We start from the raw sequence: 18,897 nt of genomic DNA on the forward strand, positions 1-18,897 counted from the left end.
AATTATTTAATAAAAAAAGATATAAATTTCTCATAAATATCCAATTTCTATCAATAATATTCATTTTCAAAATTCCTCTCGAATTAAGGTTTCGTGCTCTCATGTATTTGTTATCGTTGCTTATCTTTTATGAATTCAAAAGATTTAATTATTTACAGGAGATTCGATAAATATCCAAACAACTCTTTGTAATAAGATGTTTCACAGAACAAATTTTATTTTGTAATATGAAGCGAAATATGAGAAAAATATTGTAAACTAAATAAAGGAAAATAATATTTATATAATGAAAGTTAAGAAGTTTGTTATTTTATACTTTCATACTGGTTCTTTGAAGGAACAGAAGAAATTATAATAAAATGCAAGATACTGATTTTATAATAACGTAATGAAAAAGAAGTGTTTCGTAAAATATAATACAATTATATAGGATTTATGTTTGCACAGAAGAATAAAAATGAAAAATATAAGATAAGATTTTGAGATCAGATTTAAGAAAATTAAATAAAAGATTTATAATCTTAAAGATTTCATTATATAAATTTTTTGAATTTTAAATATTTTTATTTTAAAAAAATTTTAATAAAAAATGAAAAATTAATAAAAATATTAAAACAACCGCATTCAAATAAAAAAATAAAAATTCGAAATAATGATTATTTTTCAAATTAATTAAAATAATGAATTTATCTTGAAAATTATAGAATAACGAATAGAGATTGAAAAGAATCAAAAATTGACAGAATATCGATTAGATATAATTGATTTTCAATTGTGTAATTATATATTCGATTGAAAATATAACATATTAAAAAATTATCTTATTCTAGAATATTCGAGAAGTTTTTTATTTTATTATTTTTTTAAATTATTTTTTTAAATAATCTTTTATGATATCTTTTAATAATATAAAATAAATAAATTGAAAATTTTAAAGCATTTATATTTACATATATATCCTTTTAAGAAAAATAATTAAATTTGATTCGTAAGCCATATTTAAATAATTTTTCATATTTTTATTTTTTCATAAACATTTTGTCTTGATAAAATAATTAATTCAACATTATACTTGTCATAATTTTATCGTAACAAAAATTATACAACTATTTATATAGATCCATTCATAATAAAATTAGTTCGATCTTTTTGGCCTACATGAATTAAAATAATTATATTTATTATTATATATAATATAATAGAATAGTACGAACTCTCAAACTTTCGAAGCCGCAAGTTCATCGTGACATATTACCTTTGACAGCACTTTATTGCAAACATACCAAACATAATTATTCATGGTCTTTACATTAGTCTTTGGCCAATGATCTTCCTTCAATATCGACAGTATCCACACTGTCAAAGGCAAGAGAAACTTAAATGGATTTTGGACTAATCTTGTAAGATAGTTTCAGTTTACAATTGCACAGAAACGTCGTTACATATATAATTTAATATATTCTTTAAAAATCATAAAGAATTATAAAAAAAAATTTAATCAATGGGATAATTAATAATTAAGTATTCGTATGAAAATATGTTAAAAATTTTCATTATTTTCTTTTTTTTAAAAATAAGAATCATATATGTAAGATTTCATAGCATTAAATTCAATATATATAATATTACTTAATAAAATACATAATATGAAAAATATTTTAAAATATATAAATGAAAAAAATTGAAAATTATTAAGTACAAACTGCTTCTTACTAAACTAAAATCAACATATCATTTTTCATTCATCATCTCTGATAAAGTTAATCAGAAGTTAATTATTAAGACAATTACTTCTAGATGAGCTTCATATTTTATATATATATTATACTTTATATATGTATTATAAATTTTAACCAATAACAATTGCATAAATCCGAATAATTAAAATTTTTTTAAAAATTTTCGATTTACTATAAAAAATTTACTATGAAATAATTACAAAAAACAAAATAGAAATGTAATAAAATAAAAGCAAAATTACAATTTTATCAATTATTAAATATAGTAGTTTGTTAATATATTTATATATCTTTGAAGGAACGATTATAAAAGAAAAATAAAAATTAACATATAAAAATGTTAGTTAATATTTATTTATTAAATTATAATTGATATTCGTGTTAAATAAAATGAAACATGAAAAAAAATAGACAGTTTTATTTCTATCACATTCTGTTTCTATTTCATTTCATCTTAAATTCCTTATAATTTAAAAACTCAATCAAAATTTTTGTATATTAATTTTTATATTCATTTTAATGTTTAAAATTATTCTATAAATATGTTAACATTTTGTATATTTATTTATTTTATTATTTTATTATCGGGTTAAAATTAGAAGAGAATAGATCTATACTTTTAAATATATTAAAATCTCAAATATTCAATACCTCAATTATTTATAATAAATGAAATCATTTTTTAAAATTTAAAAAAAAATATTTAAAAAAAATTTTTTTTAATAAATTAGAATTTTTAAAAAAAATTATTTTAAAGAAAAAATTAATAATTCTTGATCTAAATATCAATATAAAGATTTCAGGTAATATCATAGTTTCATAAATCTGTAGAGTTTTATTAAACTAACTCCATAAGTTTCACAAATATTCCCATCAAACCATCTAAATGAATCATAACCATTTTATTCAGAATAACAAAGTAAATCATTAATTATCTTGGTCGTTCTGTACACACGTAATCAATAATCTGATGAATACAAACAAAGGAAATATCATCCAACATGTCTTTAATCATACAGATTGTAATGATCTGAGTGATTAAAAAACAATTCTATTATATCTCTATAGAATAAAGTTCATTTAGAACAAAAGATAGTTAATGAGATAATTTGGCCAATATTAGACTTGTCTTTGTGAGATTATCTTTTGTTTTAATCGAATTTATCGATCTTCTATCACTATTAAGAACAAAAATCAAACATTGATTTATGAAACGATTTATTGAATTATGATAGCTCTAATTTCTATTACTTTTAAACAGCTTTAGCATTCTCAATAGTTTTGTGTTCCAATTTCTTAGTAATAATTTACGATTGTTCCAGACTCTCAATAGTTCCAAATACAATAACAATGGCTATTTCATAAATCACATTATAAACCGAAAAAATGATTGCAAAGATCATAGTCCTTACATATTGCAACGCGGCTTCGGAAGGACTCATTCTTAAAAACTATCTTTCCAATATGATCATTAATTCTTTCCCTTTTAGTTACATTTTTATTAATAATGTGAATTATTTATAAGAAAAATAAATGCAACAAAATAATAATACAAATATAATAAAACATATTTTGTTATTTGAGAATGGAACGATTTATGTATTTTCGTATGTTGAATCCGAATTTAGTTGTAAAAATTATCTATCATGTTTCGATTGTGTCATACAATTTAAATTTAAATAGATATTTAAATAATTAAATTTAAATAGAATTTTAGTAGCAATAATAGATACATAAAAATATTTGTAAAGTACAAATACGCAAATAATTATATATTTAAAATTATTATTGCATTGGTGAGGAGGATTTCTGTTGAAAGGAATTCAAGATTGATTGTATTTTTATATCCATTTTCTAACACTATGATAGATATAGGATATAGGATATAGTATAATTTAATTGGCTAAAAAGATTGTTTATATTATTCTATTCATATAATATTGCATGATAAGAAAAGCAAGCACGAAAACCTAGTAACAAAAACATAGCAAGATATATAACAAGATACATACATTCTACTTCTAAGCATTCTGAAATTTCTTAGAGAAGTGCTTTATCTGAATACAAAGATCTTAAGACCTTATGATTATGTTAAAGTTGGAGCGCCATATAAAAGCTTCTAAAACTGCATACAGATGAATGTACACAATTCCTGAAAACGTTGAATTCTAAAAATTTTATCTATTATCGATTATCACTTAATTGTATTGTATATAATAATTTAATAAACGAATGAAAGTAATTTTATAATAATTAACTTCAATTACAATTTATTGATTCATATTGTTCTACAATTAGAATACTATATTTCTAATAATAAATTTCATCTCTATACATTAAGCCAATGTGTTTGAATATATAGATTTTTATTTTCTCTTAGAATTAAAATATCTATACATTTAAATATAATAACGATTATAATTGTTATTAATTATATATAAGTAAATATTAAAGAGATTGCTTTTATTTCGATGATTGCCATGATTAATGATTCGTAAGTGAATATGCAAACCTGGATGATAACATTTAGATACGTTAAAGAATTAACGTATTAGTTCAACATATAGATGTAATATCATAATCAATATATTTGCAACTTAAAATAAAAGGGCAAAGAAAAAGAATTCTTTACGTCGCTCCATAGAATTTCACAGCAACGCATTTATATACACATGGAATAAAAATCTTTCTCCATCAATATCAATTTTAATTACACAGATAAATATCGAAATGCTATTTCGCTATTTCGAAATTACACGATTTATATAGGGGAAAAAAAATCATCGAGGTTAATTTTACCTGGGTGGCCGTATAAGGCGAGTTTTTGCCGGGAAATCTTTGGAGGAAGCTGTTTTGTGTGGTCAGGTTTAGAAGCAGGGTGTCTTCAGTGGTGATTGCGTCCTTCCCCTCCATACGAGACTAATCGGCAGTCCGGAGCATCCGAAGCGCCCCCCAAAGTCGACGGCTACGTCATGCTCTTTCTCTCCTCTCTCGACCATAGGATTCCAGGAAGGAATTCGTGCATGGAAATCTTCTCTCGATTCCACGAACCACGATCTACCTCAACCATTCGTTGTTATAGTTCGCACCATCCAACTCTCGCAAAGCTGAAATCATGTTCCGATGATTAGTTTTATTGAAGAAATGAGATTGAAGATGTGTAGAAATGAGGTAGTTGGATAGATGTGTGAAATATGAATGTATAAAGTGCTGTGTACTGTTTTTGAATAAGATTGGAATTTGATTACAAATTAGGAATTTGTAATGATGTAGATGTATTTCGGTGGAGTGAGGTAAATAAATACTCTATTTGAGAAATTCAGATTGTTTCGAAAAGGTTAGATGTTACTTGGATAACTTAGAAATACTTTGTACATTATGATTGATGTAATAGAAAATTTATAAGAAATAAAAAAATGATCGCATATATATAATTGAGATTTTAAAATTATATTTTATACACAATTGAATGTCGTTATTCCATACTATTATGGAATACTACTACATACTACTATTACTAATATGTAAAATTATTATTTATGAAATTAATTTAAGATATATAGATTTCAATTATTAAATAGTTAATCGAACACAAAATTTAATCGAAATAAAATAAAAACAATGCAATTAACGATGATGAAATTGATTTTTGAAACTATTTAGTTTCAAAAATTATAAATTCTTTATAATATATATTAAAATAAATATATTAAATAGATGTATTAATTTTATTTCTTCCTTATTTGATTTTTATGTTTATTGAGAAAATAGTACAAATTAATAAGAAAATAAGAGGTGACATGAGAGTGTGATTAATTTTCAAGTTTAGTTAATTATGATTTTAATTGCTTTTACTGTTATTATCAAGTTAGAAAATACTTTCAGTTTGAAAATACAGTGTTACAATAGGAATGCAAATATAAATTAAGAAAAAATGCGAGAGTAATATATTATATTATTATATATTATTATTATATTATGCTACCATATTGAAACCAAATTTGTATTCTCGTTTGAATTATTCGAACATCTGAAATTATTCAATATTATACTTTGTCTTCAATTTTGCTTGTCTTCGAAGATGAAAACTTGATGATGATGATATTTAATAGATTTGAATGAATTTTTAAATGCAACTGGAAAACAAATGAAATGTAAACACAAATAATAATATAATTTCTTAATTATTTTTATCTTAAATAAATAATTTTTTAAGATTTATATTAATTTTCTTTTAAAATAAATATAATAATTGTTTTTAATTAAAAAAAAAACTTGAATAATTTTTTTATAATTTTTGTTTTGTCATTTAAATATTTAAATATATTATACATATTATTTAAAAAGCGAAAAACAGACAGAAAATGGAAAAATTTTATATTTTTATCTAGATTTGTATTAATATATTATTTAAATTTAAAATTATATAGAAATATATTTAAAAATATATAAAATTATAAATAATAATTATAATATAAATTATAAATAATAATTAACATATTATAAAAATTTTATAGCAAAAATTATTTAATATAACATTGTATAGAAATTTAGAATTAAATTATATTGCAAAATTTTACGAAAAATTAAATTATATTAAAATAATAAAAAAAATTAAATTTATTAAATAATATTAAATTTTTACTATTAACACTTAAAAGTGAAATGAAATTTATTTACTATTCCTAAAATATATATATATATATATATATAATAATAATTATGTATATTTGAGTATTTAAACTTTGAGGTTATTATGGTTGAGGTTCTCTGATCTCAAATGTGGTTCATAGTACTATATTTCTTGGTATGTTTATATTTCATTTTCGAAATCGTATTATTCTATAGATTTGATTGAAATTATTACGATGAGAAGGCTAGAAGAAGTAATAACTATAATTTCTGTCGGTGAAATTTAATATTATAAGTGTATATTAGTTACATTATTTTGTGGTTCTTAGAGTACATTTGAATTAAATATTATAGTTATTATATGCAATAAATTATATGTAATAATATACTACACATTAGTAACTTATAGATTTCTGATATATTAAATTTTTTTATTTATTTTTTATATTCTTTTAATTGAATACATTAAATATTATTTGATATGAATCTTTTTGGAACTTTAAATCTTCAATTATAATAGTTTTTCTTGGCATTTTATGATATTTCATAGCATAATTCATTCCTTGATCATTTCAATTTTCTGTGGATATGAAGTCTTAATTTCAGATTAACAACTAGAAATAATTATTTGTAACTAGGAAAAAATCTTTTTTTTCTTAGTCTTGTTAATTAAATAATAATTCTTGACAATAATAATTTTTTTATAATTATAAATAAATTGTATCGTTTATTCAAAACGTAAAAAAAATTATTCAAATTATATATATTTGAATATAAAATTATAATTGAAATTTTGGAAATCTCAAAATAACAATTTTGAAAAAGAAATTTTTGAAAGAGATATATGAATTGAATATACGAATTAAAAGATTGCAATATAAATTGGACCGAAACTGAATTTTGCTGAAATTATGAAATTATGTATGAAAAATTGGAGGCAAACATTTTTTCAAAATTTTTTATATTTTTCATGAATTATATGATTATAATATAATATTAAACATATTATATTAAATAATATTATACAAAATATTTAATTTTACAAATCAATAATTAAATTAACTATTTTATAGGAAACATAATTGTTTTGTTAATTTATTTATTATTTAATACTATATAATATTATTTTTCTAAAACTTCCATAAATTTTTTTTATAAATTTTTTATATTTTGAATCATTAAATATCATATATGAACAATTATATCATATTATATTATATTGTAAAGTCGCTCATAAGTGATATTCAATGATAGTTTACATAATAGAAACTCAGCTTAGTTCGAATAATCAAACACTATGTAAAATTTTCTTTTATAACAGAATTTTATTATATATTAAAATCTGTATACTGTATACTGTATACATTTGTCTGTAAAAAATATATTAAATATATTAAATATATATTTAAATGCACATTTAAATATATATTAAATGTTCAATAACTTATGAATATATATAAATAAAATAAAATAAATAAAATAAAAATGTTAGTGATAAAATAAACCAGATAAATAGTTAAAAAAAATATTGTTTTTAAACTTTATTTTTATTTCTTTTTTATGAATATATTTCTAATTTGATATATCAATATTAGTTTTTATGAAATTGAAATATTAACATTTGAAAATATGTTAAAAAAAAATTTAAATAATTCATCCAAAATTTTTTATTGTTTCAAATTTTTTTTCTACTACTAAAGAATTAAAGTTTTTTTACATAGAATATATAATTGTTTATAAATCAGACTTAATTATATTTTTATAAAAATATTACTTTGATACTTTTTAATTCATTTTGTACCGAAATATAAATTGATAAAATTTATGCAATTGCTAGCAAAACTAAATCTTTTTAATCTATTATCCATTATTTTGAAACAAGAAGCAGAACGATTCGATTTGGTTTCATTATCTAATAAGATCTTAAATGGAATAGTAATCTGAAAGTCTCTGGAATCATTGGTGTTACGCTACATTAGTCTCATTAATTCTAGAACACATCCTGATAGTTAAATTCGATCGCGGTCCACTTGACCTTAAATTTATCTCTAATTTAAAGGAAGCTCCCAACACCGGACTCCATAATGGCGATGCCCGCTACCATTCTCACCAAATGGAGGAAATGAAAATGCATCGAAAATTGGAAACTGAAGAAATTCGAGTAAAACAAATATACTATATATATTATATATATTGGCAAATGTTTTCCCTGAATATTAATTAGATTGAACTGTTTGTCATTCAATATTTCGAAAATTAATAAATGAAATCTCTTCTTATGAGATTGAATCCAAAAATTTGAAGCCAAAAATTTATATGATTTATTATTTTTTCTCTGGTGGAAAAAACCATAAGATAACTTATTATTATATTATTATATTAGATAAAACAATTTATTGATAACATAAATAATTTAGAAAAGAAAAGACATATAAAATAAAATATTTTTTTATGATATCGTAATTTAATTACTATTTAAGTTTTTTAAATTTATTATTATTATAGAAATATTAATTGCATATTATAACAATAAGATGTAAAATAATAAAAAATATAATTATAATTAAATATTTGATAATTAATTTGATAATAAAACGAACTTTATTATTATTATTTAATAATTATTTTATATATACATTTTCTTCAATATTTATTAATTTTTTTCTCTCTATTTCATGTTATTTTATATATTATATATATTATTATTTATATATTACGTATTTATATTAGTTTATATTTTATATTATGTATTTTCTTTTCCCCTCATTTTATTAAATCGAAATCATACATCTTTAATACATAATATATCTCTATTACATAATAATGTTTTCATATTATATTTTTCGAATTTATTTATTTAAATTATACATGATACTTTTTTCATATCTTTTCTTAAAGTTTTTAAAATTTTTTTACATTAATAAACTTGAAGTTTTAATGTAAAGACATTGTTATTGATAAAAATTTTTAGTCATTTCAAGTTATTTATTATTACTGATAGTTAAATTCGAAATAAAAGAATTATCCAGTTGTTGTGTTTTTGTTTAACAAAAAAATATAAGTATAATTGCCGCTTAAAAATCTTAATAAATTTTGATTCTTTTATGACTTATAATTAAATCTTTGAATGATAGATTTTTTGTTATTTTAATATCATTATTGAATATTATTATAATTTCAAGAAATTATAATTTTTAAAAAATTTTTGAAGTTGATATAAATAAATAATATAATTCAATACTATATAATATAATAGAATAAAATGTTACTATAATAACATCGCTAAATTATTGTCAATTTAAAATTTCAGCTAACGATCTTTTTCTATTTATTTAAAATTTTCATTTATTTTTAAGCTACTTATCTTTTACACAATTAAAATATCATTCCTCTCATTGCAACTTAATGAAATATACACATAATCTTCTCCGTAGAGTATTAATATCCATTAAAAATTTATTCTCCTCTGTTTACTACTTCCAAACTTTCACTTAAAAATTTTTTTATGATTTCTCAAGTATATTGAATAATTATTATGCAAAATCATATCGTAATGATTTAATGAAATCGGTTGGAAGTCGGTAGAATTTCATTCGAAATCAGATCATACGGTAAAATCTCGTTTCACGCTCCGTAATTATGCTTCATAATCGTCCCATACATTAACGTTATAATTAGACGTTAAAACGAGCTAGTCGAATTGACGATGCCTCCTGTGTTCCGAATTGAACGACGAATTAACCATGGAACGCGAAATCTCTAGAGCATCGGCGTTAATTGATCGTGTGACACAAGGACCATCCAAAACGTTTCTGTAATATGCGTATAACAGTTTTAATCAAGCAAGTTTTTTTTTTCTACCGCGATATACAATAATATAGTTTCCATTCACAGTTGCAATTTATATCGAAATCGAACTTGTTATTATTGATTTTGTTTTTTTCTTTTCTCGAAATTTAATACTAGTTTTTATATCATTTTAATAATTTTATGAAAGATATTTCGAAAACTATTTATTATTATGGAAAATTATTATGCCGATACGCTTGATGCAGTTTTTAGTTTATTTTAATCGATATTGTAATTATCTAAGAGAAGTTTGTGGAAGTTTGATCTTTTGCTCGTTTGCGATTAAACATGAAGTTAAGATTCTGTTAATAGCATAATCATTCAGAATTATTCCTATTTTAAATTTTATTAAGAAATATTGCTTTTATAATTGTCGCTAATAATTATAAAATATATTTCATATTTTTATATATTTATAATTCCAAATTTTAAAGAAAAATTTAAGGATTTAAAATTTATTTTCGAAATGGATTTTTTAAAAATTTGTTAAAATACGAAGAAATTATATGCATTTAAATATTATTCTATCGTTAATCAATGAAATTCTAATATTTTTATGCAAGATTTTTATTCATTATGGTATAATTTATGATAATTTCATTGTGTTACATAACATTCATTGTATTCTTGTATTTGAAAACTATTCTAAAAATAACACATCTTTCTATAATTACATATTTTTATTATTACATATATCCTATATTTATGTACATATATATTTGAAAATCTTAGGGAAAAAATTAATAAATTTTAAATATTATAATATTATAATTATAATATATTATAAATATATATTTTAAATATATAAATTCATCAATTGAATTATTTTATCTAATTTTATCAATTTTTTTCCATGACAATAAGATAATAGAGAATTATATAAATCTCTAATTAATTATATTATAATTTTCAATTAATTACATTATAAATTTGCAATTATTAGCATATTTATATGCAATTAAAATAAAATTAAATATTCAATTAATATGTAAAAAATATGATGTATTATTGAAAATATATCTTAAAGTATACTTTATTTTAAAATGTATTTTATAAAATATTACTAATTTTATGTATATTTATCTATATGAATTATTCACTTAAAAAAATTGAGTTGAAAAAAAAATAATTGTACAAGATGTTTGCTTTATTATATTAAATATTTTCATATTGCTGTTTAGAACTATAAATTTTCTATTTCTGTTTAGATTTTTTCCATTATTCAATATTATATCATAATTAAAGATTTCATATAATTAAATTTATTTACGATTATATTTGATTCAATTATCAAATAAAATTATTAAAAAAAAATTAATATCAGGAAAAAAATATAACATTTATATATTATTGAAAAATATTTCTGCAATTGAATTAATAGTTTAAATCGCAATGGTTTCATTTATTTAAAGATTAATTTATAAAAAAATTCAATCAAAAGAACATATTATGCATATATAAATATTTAAAAAAATATATATTATCAAATGCTTAAAACAAAAAAAAATATTTTTATTAATATAAACAATAATTAAAATATTAAATAATTCGACTTATCAGTTGTCTATTTATGTTTCTATATTTTTTGCAAATTACAAAATTTCGAATTCATTCCAAACACGAGTAGATATGAAACTAACTCCCAGCTTAAATTACTACTACGAACTAATAGATACAAGAACATTCCAAACAAGCTTCGACTGTTAGCTAGTAGTCGCTGCAATTTAACGTATATGATTAAACTTCAAACGAACTTGTGACTTTATCATGATACTCAGTATAAGTCAGTGGGCGTTAAAAGAGATATCGGACGATCTTCCATCGCTAAGTTTTTACATCGTGAGCTAGCATTTTGAATTAATCCTCTAAAGCTTTGCAAAATTGAACGATGCAAAATCAACCGTATTTACGAATTAAAATGAGATAAAATGGAAAGTTTTTAAAATGGAAAGATCCGAGATGTAGCGATTTATGAAATCTTTTAATAATTGAGAAGTTTATTATATAAAAATTTTACATTTCGTAGTATACGAAAGATTATTTTATGACAACAATTAAATAACAATAGAAATAACAAATAAGTTTATCTTATTTTAATCTATTTTATTTTTTTTTATTCGCATAAATATTTTTTAAATTTTTTTTTTAAATTCATTATAAAATTCAAATTCAACATTTAATAGTACGAATCAGGATAATATATTTATTGAATAACTTTATTCATATACTTTTTGTTAACTATTGTAGATATTTATACAATGGAATTACATTTATATGAAAATTTTAGTGTTTGATTATTAAAATTTTAATTAAGTTTTTTTATATGAATTATCATTAAACGTTACTTCATTTATATGAATGTTTTTATAATACATAAAGATATTAAATATTATATATGAATAAATATATTAATAAATAATTATAAATTTATCAGTATATATTATTAGTAATAAATAAATTAATTAATTCATTAAATATTTCAAAATTTAATTTGATTTCCAATATTTGATATAATATTTTAAAAAAAAATTTCATCTCTTCTTGCTTATCATCTGATTTATATAAATGAATTTATTGCACAGTTGAAATAAATCTCACACACGTTTCAAATGCTAAACAAAAAAAGAAAAGAAAAGAAAAATAAGAAGTTTAGCTTTCATTTATATTATAAAATAGTATTTGACAGGAAACTAATTTCCGTATCCATTGAATTTTCGTTCCCTTTCGTTCGTTCCACGGACACGCGCAAGTCTGGGAAGGTTGAACGTTAGTTAGAACTGCTTAGCGTGTCACCGTAACACGAGTTCCTCTTATTTCAATGGTGGCACGTAATGCAGCTCTCGCGTGCTTTCTCATCGATCGGTCCGAATATCGTCGAAATAATCTGCTAACCGTAGGAAATAAAGGAATGGAACAACTGAAACCATTACGAGCCTTCTGTATTCGCACCTTACGAATGTTTCCATCAGCTTTACTTGCACCTTAACGAAGTTTCTCCATATCCTATTTTGTTCCTATTCATAGTATACGAATTCTGAATTTTTAGGAACTTTTTTTTGCCATTTTATGTGGATGAATATATTTGGTGAAATCTTTAAAGCTGCTTTTGAGAATTATGATAAATAATATATATCGTAAATAAAAAAATAATTATGATTTTAGCTTTGAAAATTTGAAATTCAAAAAAGCGAATAGTAATTAACAATAATAATCATTACCAATATTTTCGGACCATTCAAAATATAAATGTATTTGAAAATAAAACTTTGAGAATTATTTATTGTATAAGAGTATTTTTTTAGTTTATTGATTGTAAGTTTTGATGATACATTGGTATATTAATAATTTATAAGATATAATTATATAAATATTTCCAGCACAAATTTATGAGTAGAGTAAAAGGTAGAGTAAACGGTTTTTTAAATGGAATGACAAAAATTATTAAATACAGATATAAAAAATATTGAATACGAAAAATGCTTATTTGTTTAATATAAGAATAATATAATATTTCAAAAATTATTGCTAATAAATTTTGAAATTTAATTAATGAAAATAGATCAAAATAAAAAACATTTTTTTTTAATAGTATTAAATTATTTAAAAGCAAAGTAATTATTCAGATATATAATTTGAATGATCTTGAAATGTGTTGTAGAGATCATTATTTTGAATAATTTCTTTCATATTCAATACACATTACCGCTTAGTTTTAATTACGTTATTGCTCATATTTGAATATTTCATACATATTCTTATTATAATAATCTTATTATTATTAATAGTCTTATTAATAATTTACAAATGACTCATCGACAATTATGAAACTGTTAAACTTATTAAATAACTTGAAAATTTATTCATAATGAAATTATAAAAATTTTTAAATTTATGTAACGAATAATAATACAAATAATAATAAATTAGACTTTGTAATAAATTCAAATAAAAAATTAAATTAGATTCGAAATGCAATCGTCATAAGCAATAAACCAATGAAATTTAATCTAACTTAATCTTCAATTCATTAATTTTTGTTTTTTATTGTTATAAGAATACGCAGTCACTATTAGGCAATAAATTTAATTTAAATATTACCTAATATTATAAAAGTTAATTTAATCTAATTTAATCTATAACTAATTTATCTAATACTAATAACTTATCACTAATTTTTTTCTTTTATTATTTAAATTAGACTATACATAAGAAGAATGTATATTATTAGACATTAAATCAATAAAATCTAATCTAAATTAATTCAAATCTATTAATTTTCCTTTATTGTTTAAATTAAGTTATACAGGAATAAAATTGCTGTTAGACAACTATCTATATCAAAATTTATGATGAATATATTCATAAGATAAATTCAACAAAAGTTTTTTGTGAGAAACTCGAAAATTAAATACGAGCAACAATATGTATACGTAAAAAAAATTATTAAAAATAATTTTAATATATTTCAAAGTTATTGAAATTAGTGAGAAAATCACATTTCTGAATAGTTATTAAAAGAAAAAAATAAATATTAACTAAGAATCTTTGAAAATCATATTATAATTTTATACAACATATAATTATAAATTTTCATATTAAAGAAAATTTCATTATTATTATAAATATTATATATTACATTATTTCACATTGTTATATTTAAAGCTATTTAATTGATTATAGACAATATACAGATAAGATATAAAATTTTCCTTGTGTATGTAATTGATTTCAGATTGAAATATGATATTAATCAAAGATAACTAAGGGTTTTGTAATTATATATAATTAAAATAAATTTGTATTAAAAGTATATACTAAAAGTATTTAAAAATATCCAATAATGAAAATAATTGAATAATTATCTTCTATTTTCAAATGTTCTTCTACGAAATTCGTTCTTCGAAGGACTTGAATTGAACGAAACACACCAAACAGATTCGAATTATATCTTCAATGCTCCATGAAGCAATCCTTACAAATTTTGAAGGACTTCGTATTGTTTTACAAATTAAACTCAGAATGTTACAACGTAAATCAAAACTTCGTGCTATCTTCATCGTGAATGTCTTCATTATTTTGTTATCTTTATGAGATAACTGAATGTCAATTTTGAAAACACATTTTTGATTTTGAATTTTTAAATAAAATTGCAAAAAATGTAAAATCAATATTTATAATATTTCTAATAATATTTTTATATATATAATAATTTTTTTTATTAAAAATATTGAAATATTATCCTCATTTATCATACATTGTCTATAATCGATTTTTTTATTTATATAATTATTCAAATATTTTTTCATATGAAATATTTTTATTTAATATCAAATCAAATGTATTTTTTTATCATCATTTATTATTATTATATATAATATATAATTTAATATTTAATATATATTCTGTAATCGTATAATATATATATGTATGTATTTTTAAATATTTTGAATATTTATATTATTATTTATATTAAAATATGTGATATATTTTTAAATATTATTTTTAGTAATTTTTTAATACTATATAATATATATGTAGGATATTAATATATTTGAAGATATTTTTAAAGATGTATTTTAAAAACTAAAATAATTAAAAACTTGGTATACAAAATGTTAATTAAATTATAAACAATTAAATTTTGCATTAAATGAAATAAGTTGGAAATTGAAAGAAATTATGATATAATGTAAAACAATTTTTTCTCATTTTTTTAATGCTTCAACTATTACTTCAATTATAATATATAATTATAATAATTTATTGAATAATATTATAATAATTGCTATTTTTGTACATCAATTTTTATATTTGTTTTCAAAGAATCGATATTTTAAAAAATATATTAATATCCCATATATATAGAAAAATTATTGACTCATTGAATTTATAATTTACATTAAACATATATAATATGTTTTATTCATATATTATATAACATATATAATATTCAAAATATTTATAAAATATTAAAAATATAAATAATAATAATATTAATAATAATTACAATAATAATAATAAATATAATAATAATACTATATTAGTAATATTAATAAATAATAAATAACAATATTAATAATAGTATTAATAACAACCGTCAATGTTTCTAATAATAACAATATTAATAGAAGTATTAAATAAGTAAATATCAAATTAAAATAAATGTATACTATACTAAAAGTATATGTTTAAAATATTCAACAATGAAAAAAATTGAATAATTATATATGATATTTGAATAATTAATCCAAAAATAGATTATATATTAATAAAAATATTAATAAAAATACTAACAATATTTCCTTAATATTTCCATAAATTCAAAAATCAAATCAATATATATAATTAGACAATAATTCAAAAATATTTTCTTGAATATTATTCGATATTTATTTTGATTGATCGATAGTTCATTTCATGTAAAATTTCATTTCATGTAAAAGATTATAAAATACAAAAATTCTAAGAAAGTCACCAATTGTCGTATAGGAAACGTTATGTATATTTGCGGAAATTACTGTTTTTCGGTATTCATGGTTTGATTAATTTGCTACGATCAGCCATGTAGAATGGAAGAGTAGATCTCGATCGGATTAATTCGTGATTCGCGTGCGGTTGGATTAAATGTCGACGAATGTTGATTCTATCGTTTTTGAACGCGATGTCAGTGTTTCTAGCAATTAGAACAAGTATAACGGTTAATATTTAAAATTTAACGATGTTAAAATCTTTGTTTTATTATTGAATTTCTCGATAACATCTGATTTTTTTTAATTAAAGTTAAACTAAGTTTTTTTATTTGAGAATGCAATACAGTATACATATACATAATCAATCATAAAAATCATTATATATTATTTTAAAAAAAATTTATCTATCTTGAAATATCTGAAAATTTGTATATATATAGATTTTAATGAGTATATATATATACTCATAAAGCAATTTATAATATATATATATTTTCGACAGAAAATATATCTTTGAGTATGTAAATTCAAATTTTTATTATTTTTTCGTTTATTTTGTCTGATAATATTTTTACAATAATATAATAAAACAATAAAATATATATTATTAAATTTTTTATATATATCTTTAAAATTTTGTTCTTCTTTTTCTTTTGAAAGTTATATTTAAGAAACAAAAATAATACTAATATTTTAAGAAATTTCATTGAAGTGATATCCCATCAATAAAAAAATTATTCTACATAGGATGAATTGCAATTGAGATTAAATATTATTAAAGATAGAGAAATTCAAAAAATTTAGAATTTTTTTTAATTTAATTGAAAAACTATTTTAATTATACTTTAAACAAAATACATTTTATTTCTTTTATAATCTTACCATTATTTTTGTTTAGAAAAAGCAATCATAAAACGATGATTTAAAAACTATTTATCACATATTTTATGTATTATATATTGTACATTATATGACAACAAATATATTACTTTAAAAAAAAAGATTGAAGTGCAGTTTATTAATTGAAAAAATTAATCTTTTTATTTTTAAATCTATTTTTATTATTTATTTTAACAATTTTTGCAAAAATGTTTTGCAATTTCTCTCGTTTTATATTATGAATATTTATATGAATGAATATTACATGTTTGTTATGAATTCATATTAAAAGGAAAGAAAAAAAAATCAAAACATTAAAATAAAAAGTTCAAAAGGACAAATATAAATTGAAAATGATAATATGATGAAATCTATATGTAATAAAATATTTAATATTTAATATCTATAAGTAATAAAATATATCTAATATAATATAAATATATCTAATATAATCTAATAAGCAAAATATAATTTTCCATAAAAAAAGCAAATAAATGATATTTTAATAAAAAAAGAAAAAATAAAGATAATGAAAAATTTTTAATTTTAAAAATTTATATTTTAAAACTTATTTTCTAGAATAGTTCTATACAATGAAAAAATCAATGCTTTTCAATGTTATAAAAATTATAATAATTATAATAATATAATTTATTAAAATTTTCATTAGAGATTTTTGTCGTTGAGATTTTCTATCGTATTTATTATTATTTATATAAAAATTCTTTTTCTTTAAATTACGTTTTATATTTTCATTTTTTTTAAATTATTTTAAACAATTATGAAAACAATTATGATTCTCAATTCAAATGTGCATATTAATATGCGTAAATTTTTACAATATGTAGTTTCAAAATGAATCAAATAAATATAAATTAATAAATTAATAAATTAATAATAAAATAATTAATAATAAATAGTTTTTATATTAGCCTAAATTTTTTTGAAGAATTAATTTTACATATTGAATATTGCTGAATAATATCTATTTTTTATTAATATTTTATATATATATATTTATATATTAATAATAGTATTTTATAACAAAAACGATAGAATATAACTTAATTAATATATATATAAATCAATTAATAAATCAATGTAATATATATATATTGAAAACTTTTTTCTATAAAGAAAAATTTTTTTATCATATCGAGATTAATGGAAAATTTCTTTCATATCATATCATATCATATTTAATATCATAGTGTAAATATTTATATCATTGTCTAAATCCATCATATATTTATTATAAATATTAAAAATTTGTTTTATTGCATTTAATTTCATTAAAATTAATAAAATTTTCTTTCAAAATCCATATT

General features: G+C 19.3%; 1 protein-coding gene across 4 annotated transcripts in view; it reads right to left on the reverse strand.

Annotated features, from left to right (window-relative positions):
* LOC107993453 (5-hydroxytryptamine receptor 1) overlaps positions 1-18,897 on the reverse strand; it is a 386,084-nt gene that overhangs the window by 253,537 nt on the left and 113,650 nt on the right. For all 4 annotated transcript variants that reach the window (XM_062075899.1, XM_062075896.1, XM_062075897.1 and 1 more), the window contains one exon: positions 4,539-4,846. In XM_062075899.1, the coding sequence (XP_061931883.1) occupies positions 4,539-4,652 (114 nt within the window). In that variant the 5' untranslated portion in view covers positions 4,653-4,846. The remainder of the gene's footprint in view (positions 1-4,538; positions 4,847-18,897) is intronic.

Source organism: Apis cerana, linkage group LG6, assembly GCF_029169275.1.
Source record: "Apis cerana isolate GH-2021 linkage group LG6, AcerK_1.0, whole genome shotgun sequence".
Lineage (NCBI taxonomy): Eukaryota > Metazoa > Arthropoda > Insecta > Hymenoptera > Apidae > Apis > Apis cerana.